General features: G+C 40.0%; 1 protein-coding gene across 1 annotated transcript; it reads right to left on the bottom strand.

Moving 5' to 3' along the window:
• Nucleotides 1-4,064: 4,064 nt before the first annotated feature.
• LOC115564347 (uncharacterized) lies at nt 4,065-5,076 on the bottom strand. The gene is made up of 3 exons (XM_030388558.2): nt 4,635-5,076; nt 4,412-4,559; nt 4,065-4,360 (listed from the first exon to the last, which is right to left on the bottom strand). Exons 1-3 carry the CDS (start codon nt 5,023-5,025, stop codon nt 4,243-4,245), a joined length of 657 nt encoding a protein of 218 aa, XP_030244418.1. The 5' UTR covers nt 5,026-5,076; the 3' UTR covers nt 4,065-4,242.
• Between the last annotated feature and the right edge of the window lie 4,885 nt (nt 5,077-9,961).

Raw genomic sequence — 9,961 nt, 5'->3', positions numbered from 1 at the left:
TTCCTAGAAATTACATATGTGCCAACATATTATCTTTAGGTCTCTTTGGTTCTATATAGCTCTTAATCAGAGCTAAGGTTTATAATCTACATGCATTCAGCTCTATCTACATATATTTCGCTCAGTTTCCATATATCGTGTCTTTACAGGGTATTCAGGGCATGCACTGTCAGTTGCTTGGGCAAAAACAATTCACAACAGTTATTCAATATGTGTCATGCCTATTTATGTGGCCCGCAGTGTAGGCAGCTTGTTAGCGACAACAGCAGCAACAACAACAACAACAACGAGAACAACAGCGAAAATGAAGTGCTATTGATATTTATGTGAGCCCAGCAAGTTAATCTAATTAAAGTTGGCAACTTATTTGCGGCACGTTGTTGCGAATCGCCTAAGTTTTTGTTGCAGTCGATTGTTATTGTTGCCATTGTTGTTGTTGTTGCTGCTGTCTGTGTTTTGTTTTTATTGTTATTTGGTAATATTTTGTTCGCTGTGCTGCGTTGTGTGGTGTTGATGGCAGGTCGTCGTATTCATTATCGCATTACACATTATTATTATTATTATTATTATTATGAAGTCCTCCTGCTCCTGCTGGTGCTCCTGCTGGTGCTCCCGTTGGTGCTCCCGCTGTATTGCTCTTACATTCCAGCTTTGATTGCCTTCATTGGCATCTCATGATATAATCATGACGCCAATGCCAGCGTGAGGTCAGCCGTAATGCGCTTAGAGCAGTAATTATTCCTACGGCACTCGGTCAGCTAATTGACTGCTGTTGTCTTACTCATTCCATTTCACTTTTTTTTTTGCTCCCTTTGTTGTTGTTCTTTTCTGTATGTATGTATGTATGTGTGTGTGTGTGTGTGTGTGAGTGCGGCTCTTTCTTGTTCATCTGGCGCATTTTGTTTTTGCGCATTATGGCAGTGCAGCGGCAGCCGGATGCAATTCTGAATCCGGATATGAATTGTTGCCCAATAACGGACTGTCGCTGATTGAGCCAGCTGTAAGTGGAGCCGGAGCTAATTGGACGTGCAAGAGAGCGTTCATTTTGAATGCGAAAAGGCTCGGCGGGTGAGTCCCATTGAGTCCCCGTTCACTTTGCGCGAAGGCCTTGTCCAGCTGTCCGCTAATTAGGCAATCATTGTTCGATTTAACAGCGACTGAGGCAGGGCGGGAGAGTGGGAGAGAGCGAGAGAGAGAACGTAGCGCACTTCACTTGCGGGCAAACTTAATTTGCGGCCACATACGAACACCGATTTACAAGTACAACAACAACTCGAGCCATTATTAGTTCAATAGGCGATTGGCAACATCCTTGGGGCACTCTCTTTGTGAGGCAGCAGGAGCAGCAGGAGCAGCAGTCAGAGCATTGCATTGTGCCAATGGAGACCGAGAGAGAGAGAGAGAGAGAGTGAGAGAGAGAGAGGGAGAGCAAAAGGTAACAAATGAACAATCAATGCAATTTCATTTCTCTTCAGTTTTTGATTATTTTCATTTTTCTTTTTATAACTGTCTTACAACTGGGGAATAAACGTGGCCGGAACGGAATCGCTTTGGCCAGTAAGACAATACATATTTAAGTATAGAAAAATACAATTATACTCTGCTTGCTATTGATGGGCAGCAAAAGGGAGTGAGAGATAGAGAGGGAGAGAGAGAGAGAGAGAGGGAGGGAGACATTTATAATCTTCTTATTGCGTAAGAAGTAAGTGCTAGGCAAATTCATAATTGAAGGAGCGGAGCAATGAGAGAGAGAGTAAGAGCAGGAGTGAGCGAGACAAGGCGAGAGTGGGGAGAGACAGAGAGAGAGAGAGAGAGAAAGAGTGAGAACAAGGGAAAGTGTGCAATTGGTAGCTTATCTCAGTCTGAACTTGAGCCAGCTGCCCAAAGACAACAACAATATGTTGTTTTAGGGGTCACAGGGGCCGCACCTGCTGCATAGATAAGAATAGAATTATGTATGGAGTAAGTTCACAAAAGCTCAGGGCAGCCGTTTAATTATTAATTAGGTATTAGGTTAGTAAATCTGCTTATTGTTTAGTTTAAGACAGTTGCAATGTGAAATATAAAAGTTTATAAGTAAAATATGTATGTGTATATGTGTGTACTCATGTTATTTGCAGAAAATTCAACTGAAAAAAATAAAAATATATTATAATAATAATAATACTAATAATAAGAATAATGTATTATTATTTGTTATTTTAAGCGTATTTTGCTAAAGTCTATTCGACAAAGCCTCTCAGCATATGTCTCATGTATATATTCATATATATCTATATATATGTAAAGGGAATTTTTTAAATGCTGCCCCAGTTAATAGCTGAAAGTTTCTTTTTATTCAGACCAGTTGGGCATTTCCTGCATGCGCCAGAATAAAGTTTGCGAATTGTTGAAAATTTCCATCAACATTTTATCACTTTGGCAGTTTTGCTCAGCTTAAGCAGACACACAAACACACACACCTACAGACACACAAGCAAACGTACTTAGTTGCAAAGCACAATTATACATACATGCACACACATTTGCATACCTATTTATATATAATCCAAATGTCTACTCACTTGAATATGCATACATACATTAAAATAAAAGATGGATTAAAATAAACACACACACACAAACACACACTCACACTCAGGCTGTGCTTGAGCTGATCATCAATCGATATGGATTTGATTTTTATTTTTGCTCTATACAATGTCTGCTTTTGTTGTTCGCCGCTCTTGCTCGAGCTGCCTGTCCAACTGCAACCGAGTGTTATCCAGCACTAATCCTCCAGCTGTGCTCCCCCATTGTGCCCATTGTTCCAGCGTTTGCAGCAAAGTCACAGCCACTTTTCCGAGCAGCTTTGTCTCAGCACTTTCATTCCATTATGGTCTCTGACTTTGACTGGACCAACAGTTAGTTTCTGCCAGGTCGCTTCCTTTTCTTCTGTCCATCTCTTGCCATGACGCAAAGCCCCTACGACTAGCTCTGCTAACACTAAGTGCAACTGTACACACGGCGTCTTATGTGGGTACTATGCAGATAGTCCTTAAGAGAACTGTAGAACAGAAGAAACGGTCGTCCATGAGTTATATAGGTTGGAATATCAACAAACATATCAATTCTTGAGTAGAGCAATGAAATAATCCTGATTTAATATGCGTGTTTGTGTGTCTATATGTCTGACTGACTCACTCTCTCTCTCTCTCTCTCTCTCTCTCTCTCTCTCTCTCTCTCTCTCTCTGCCTCTGCCTCTGACTTCGTGCCCATCTCACAGTCTGTCTCTCCATCTTTTCGGCGACGAACAACTAGAGAAGATCATTTTGATTGTCCGTATGTGTGCAGCAGTATTCATTCGGTGTTTAGATTTGAGTAAAACGAAGCTGGAATGCTTGCAGCAGCAGAGGGTGCTCCCATTGGTCACTTTAGGCTCTGCTGCGACGAGCCCTACCTGACGTCGGGCTCTACAGTTGAGCCCTTTATAAAGGGCAGCTGCTGCCGGTTCATTTCTTCAGTCGCCCAGGCCTCCCGGAGGTCAATTTTGCAGTGTGGTGAAGTGAAGTAAAGTCAAGTGAATTGTATTGAAGTGTGTGTAAATATATTTAAAAAACATTCAGCTTAGCATTTAAGAATTGGAAGATCTACTTTGAGGAAATTCTTGGAGGAAATTCGTTGAAGAAATATTCGGAGCAAATAGTTAGACAAAATGCTTAAAAGGAATACGTAGAGGAAATACTCTGAATATATACTTGGAGGAATTACTTGGATTTTCGGATTAAATACGTAAAGGAAATGTTCTGAAGAAATACTTGTAAGAAAAGGTTATTAATATTTATATAATAATATAAAAAAATATTCTTTTCTATTCATTCCACAATATCACGACCTAATATTATTGTGACCCGAGAAACGGCTGTAAAATAAGTGAATAGAAAAATAGAAATTTAGTTTAGTTTTACCACACCATGGAGTACTCTTTGCTGTAAAAAGAAACTATTATATAATTAAATAAATAATAAATTTAGTCATCAGTCGCCACTGAATGTATTTTTATTTTATTTTTAAATGTATAATATATAAAATTATATTGTTCTTATAATTTGAATATTATGTTTATGCATTATTTGTATTGGTATTGTATTCACTCTGGGAAAGAAACACAGCTTTACTCCAATAAACTGTCCAAAACTTGAGGCAAGCCAGTCAAGGAGCTGTTGTTAGAGTCAATCAGCAGTGGATGCATCGAGCGATGGATCAGCAGCAATCCTTGGGTCTATAGGAGCCGAGATATGCTTTGCATACGGTGCAGTAGTGGTTCGTGTTGTGGCAGCTGTCCACCAAGTAGGGATAGAGACAGGCGCAGCAGCACCACCTGATTGAGAGGCATGAATGAGATGCACAAAGTTCGGATTCAGGCACATACCCAATGGAGCACAGCCAGAGCGCCCAGCAGTGGGTGCGTGTGCTTGGCGTGCTGCGCAGTAGAGTGCGCCCCTGTCGGCCGCAGGCGGGGCACACAATCGCGCAGGAGCTGGCACCCAGTCGGGGCTGTGTCGCCAAAGCAAAGACGCCTGGACAAGGAACAGCAGATCAGATCAGCTATAGCTCATCTGGAACTGGAGCTCCAGCTCCATGCTAGTACTTACTGTGCGCCTGCTGCAGGCGAGCGCGATCCCTGCGCGGCTCCTGCTGCCGCGGCATGACCTCCACCTCGCCCCCACCCACGACCGGCTCCAGCGGCGGCCGCTGGGAGCAGTGGGCGACAATCTCATCCAGCCGCTGACTGCGCAGCACGGCGGGTGCGGAGAGGCTGCAGCGACGATCGGCGCTGCTGCTCTGGCAGGAGGCGCCGGTCGGATCGGGAGTGCCAGCCGAGAGCCGCAGAGTGGTCATATTGGCCATGGCGTCGTCGTAGGTGGGCGGCTGCTGCGGCTCCATGCAGCTCTCCCTGGGCTGCTCCATCGGCGTCTGGGCGCGCCACACCGGCTGGCTGGGATCCTGGCCCTGGTAGAGCATGCGGTGCTTCTCCTCGGCCATGCTCGGCTGACGGCTGCTGCCGGCCGTTTAGCTGGGCCCAAGTGGATCGCGCTGCTTTTATCGCCAGCGTTGGCTGCTCGCGGCCGTTAGCAGAACAGCTGTCGATGAGTGGAGCGACGCGGCCAGCATGTGGAAGGGATTCCATTGTTGTTGCAATTGCAGCGACGCCAGCTAATCGGGACTGAGGCTGGCTCACCTGGCCTTACCTGCCTCTACCTGCCGCTGCTTGGCACGTCCGCATCCGTTCGTCATCACACGTTCACGTTCACGTTCCCGTTACGTTACGTTACGTTACGTTACGTATGCGCCCCATCGACCGGAGCAGTGCATATTGTCAGCATCCGTTTAATTTCCGGCTCATAACTTTTGCAATATGTTGCTCGACTGCTGCTGGCCGCACGGCATTCCTATTTGCTTGACCCTTGACATACGTCTGTCTGCCATGATGACATGCCGCGCCCCGCCCCGCCCCGCCCCGCTCCGCTCCGTCTCGCTTACAGCGATGGCTCTAGGGCTGCAGTCTCAACATTCAAATCAATTTCAAATACATTATTCAGCTAAAACTAATTGTGCAACAGCGAGCTCTGATCGCAATCAGCGGCAATTAATTAGGGCCAATCGAGTGGACAATGCTCGCGCTAGTTCACAAACGCAATTAGCATGATGTCGAAGGTATTTAATTATATGACATTTTACGGCCAATTAAGTGATTGATTTCAATTTGATTATGAACAACAAACATCGAGAGATTTGATTTTAATCCTACGCCTATATAGGAACTAGGGGCGAAAACCTCAGTAGATCCAGTCAACACCACACTCAAGACCTAAAGGGCATTTTTCTATATATAATATATATATATACAGTTCTTGAAGTCAATAATCACATAATAAAATTGAATTTGAACTGTGATAGTCACGGACTCCAACTCTATTTTCTCCCAAGTTATATTTAGTATTTATAAATCCATATATTTATGTATTTCTACGAAGATTAAGCTGCCCAAAAAGTAGCAGAAATTAATTGTATAAAAAAAAAAAAAAAAAATAGTAAAAATAATGATAAATAATAATAATAAAAAATATATATTTAGTATTGATTTCTACTAAGATTACGCTACCCAAAATAAATAGTAAAAATAATGATAAATAATAATAATAAAAAATATATTTAGTATTGATTTCTGCTAAGATTACGCTACCTAAAAAGTATCAGAAATTTGTTATCAAGTGCAAATAAATAAAAATAAAAAATTAATATATATTCAGTATTTATGTATGTATATATTTCCACTAATATTTTATCAAATATAAACTAAATAAAAATAAACATATAAATAACAATTAAAATAAAAAATTTAAGAAATATATTATAAAATTCAAAGTAAATTTAAAAAAAAATTATTATGGGTAAAGAAAAAATAAATGAAAAGTATGAATAGCAGCTAAAATATTCAAAGGTAAACCTTGACTGTCAAAATTTTATACAAAAAAATCAATTGAAAAAATGTTTGTTCTCTGTTCGGCTGTTGCTATGCCGCGACTTGCTCCAGAGAGGATGGGATAATAGGCTGCAAGAGCTAGACATGTTTGTTCATGTAGACGAGGCATAAGACGAAGCATTATTTCAATATTGAGCTGAAAATTAAGTGAGGAGCTCTACGCGAGAGTGTGATGGGTATGGGAGGTATATGAGTTTGAGTCTACTTCTGTGGCGCAGTCTGCAGGCAAGTCAATTAGATTGGGAGCAGAGATTATTTGTTGGTATATACTCTTGATTGCTGATTTATTATGTCTTCGCTCAAAACGTAGACATATCGGACACATCTGAGCAATGTAAAGTATATGTGGTATATAAAATGTTGTCAATCTTTGACGGACTTTACCGGCAGCCTTATATCTTTTGAAAGAGACGAACACAGTACGCCGTACAGGCTCAAGGCAGCAAGAGAGACATGGCAACAAATCTACTTGAATGATTATTATCGTCAACGTGAGAAATATTGTGTATTTCTTTGATTTAATCGTCGAATATAGAGGCAGACTTGTAGGACTGCCAAATGAGTCCATGGAATAAGGAATACAGGGCTATATGTACATATATTAAAACTATCTTAATGGCCAACGCAATACTAATTGGCTAAAAAAAAAAAAAATAAATAAATAAAGAAATAAATATAAAAAATAAAAATATGTATAAATACAAAAAATTGAAATAAAAATACAAAAATATAAACATAAGAATAAAAATATAAAAATATATAAAAATAAAAATATACATAATATAATATAAATACATAAAAAATATATATATAAAAAAATATATATATATAAATATAAAAAAAAATTAAAATATAAAAGCATATAAAATAATAAAAATATATACAGTTTTTTCCAGTTTTATATCTATTTGATATAACCTATTCGTCACATGATCAGCTAGTGATATGCTTGCCTCTTCAAGTCCTGCCTCTAAGTCTGAAATTGTTGCTGCCAACCCTGGCAACGCTGCCGTAGCCTCAACTGTCTCTGCGGCAGTTGCAGTCAGTCCGGGCATGTGGCACGGTTTGCTTTTTGGCTTTCGTGTTTATGTTTCGGTAAAGTTTTTCAATCTGTTTTGCGGGTCTCGGCACATGAACACTTCTAAGTGCCGGCGAGACTGGGCGGAGATGCAGTTTCAAAAAAGTCAAAATAAAGCGAGACAGAGAGAGAGAGAGGGAGAGAGCATAACTTAGTGCTCCAAGTTGCCAACTGATTGAAGTTTCGTAGCCAGATTGCATTTAATCAACTTTAGCAACTCGTTTGCTGATTACTTTTGACGCATTTATGGAAATTTATGCATTTGGAAATTAAATAGGTAGAAACAACAAGAGACACAGACACAAATGCACAGAGAAATATCTAATTTGCATGCGTATTTCGTATGACGACGCCTCGATCCCATCACATCTATAGGCCACTTATCATTGTGTATGTGTGTGGATGTTTTATTTTATTTTGTATTTTTTTTCTGTTTTTCATATATTTTCATATTTTCATATGCCCCCCGATGGCAATTGGGACATGCCTTTTTATTTCTCACTCGGCTTTGCATAAATTTCAAGTCCATTTGAAATTCATTTCTCGCTTTGATGTTTGCTTTATTGCATTCCGTTCGTCCCCCCTCCCATTCTCTTCCTTGCTGACTGCGAAAACTACAAATATATATGTATGTATGTATGTTTGTATATACATGCATAAAACTAAAGTCTTATCGATAAACCAGGTCCAAGGCGAGGGGCAAGGGCTGCGGCCGGCTTGTGCAAACAACAGCTGAGCCGTCGAGTATCGAAGAGTCGCCACTTGGGAACATATTCCGATATCTGCAGACCATTTGTCACAGATGTTTTCACGTCACGGCTGTCACGCCACACTAATGCGATGGAAATGTGTTTTCACTTTCCACGGCACCTTGAGCCGAGCCGAGTAGAGTCAACAATCTCTGGCATATTCCGTACGAAAAGCTGATTTGCTATCAATGTCAATATTAGACTTAACTATCAAAATGATTCAAGTGCTGGCCGTTGAGTGTCGGCAAAGTAAAGGTATTTCCACTACTTTCACAAGTTTTCAATTAGTCTAGACTCTAGAGTGAGGCTGGGTGAGCGTTACTGACTGCAGAATGCTCGCTCACAGCCAAATGAAGTTGCCAGAGGGAAATTGGCAAATATTGTAGAGTCAATTGAGAATCCGTTTTGATTATAAAATGTTGAACGCTATCTAAAGAGTCGTTCGACTCGGTGATCTACCAGCACCGTAAGCTCTAGCTATAGAAGCTGCTGTAAAGGCAAGCAAGATGATCTACGAACACCGTAAGCTCATTGACTCTGTGTAAGCATTTGATCTCTGTTTAGAGATTTGATCGGAAGAGTAGTTCGACTGTGATCTACATACACCGTAAACTCATTGACTCCGCTGTATAAGGATAATCTGTAGGGATGATCTGTTATTGTCGCAGATTCAATTATAAAATCATATTGATTCTTTGATCTAAAACACTATCTGATTTTGGACTTGATCTGAGCAGTCGATCGACTCGGTGATCTAGAAACACCATAGCTAAAAAGCTGCTATAAAAGCAATGCGGAAATTCGATTCGCTGTAAACTCATTGACCTATCTTTAATCTGAAGGGATAATCTGCAATCGCTGTTGAAATAATTAGATAATAAAATCGAATTGATTGTGGTTCTTTTGGCATTGATATAAATTCTGGATATACACATGTTATACAAAGCTATATATCTAATTCAAGTCTCATTTTCAATTATCTCTTTCATATTGTGGAGTACATTAAACAAAGCATATATTATCATTAATATAAATCCAACTGTAAATTAAACTGCTTTATTCTTTATTTATATTTTTAATAAATTTTCAATGGACGAGTATTCCACAGTCTGCTACGCCCACTTTTAGCATTGTAAATTTCAAATTTCTGCAGTCTTTTCTTTCAGTCCACGCTGTCTTATTTATTGATCATTGCGGTTTGGGAGAAGTGTGTAAACAATAATTTGTTTAAGTGCAATTAGCGCAAAATGGATTTCGCTTGCGGAAGTGGATGAGACGAGGCAAAAGCAAGGAATAGAAGCAGACACACTTATACACACACACACAGAGTGAGAGAGAGGGAGAGCAACAAAACTGTTGAAGTATTTGCGGCCTGTTGAAATTCAACTAAATTTGTTTTCAGGAATGCGCCGCAGAAGAAGAAGAGAAGGAAGAAGAATAAGACTAACAGCAACAGTAAAAACAACTGCGGAATTGAAACCAAAACACGTGGTTTTATCAAATACTTGGAATATACAAAATTTAATTGATATTGATTTCCAAAGCTATTCAATTAGTACTCATAGAAATTCGTATAGAAATATTTACAAATATATTCAGAGCAAATTT

The sequence above is a fragment of the Drosophila navojoa genome, chromosome X (genome assembly GCF_054131105.1).
Source record: "Drosophila navojoa isolate 15081-1374.11 chromosome X, UAZ_NAV_1.0, whole genome shotgun sequence".
Taxonomy (NCBI): Eukaryota; Metazoa; Arthropoda; class Insecta; order Diptera; family Drosophilidae; genus Drosophila; species Drosophila navojoa.
The sequence above is the reverse complement of the archived record's forward strand: the minus strand, read 5'-3'. Positions and strand labels throughout refer to the sequence as shown.

Bases quoted from the DNA above. Each gene is read 5' to 3' on its own strand.
- LOC115564347 (XM_030388558.2), bottom strand. From the start codon at position 5,025: ATGGCCGAGGAGAAGCACCGCATGCTCTACCAGGGCCAGGATCCCAGC. The intron at 4,560-4,634 runs GTAAGTACTAGC...TTCCTTGTCCAG, and splicing joins TCGCCTGCAGCAGGCGCACA to GCGTCTTTGCTTTGGCGACA. The intron at 4,361-4,411 runs GTATGTGCCTGA...CCTCTCAATCAG, and splicing joins CTCTGGCTGTGCTCCATTGG to GTGGTGCTGCTGCGCCTGTC.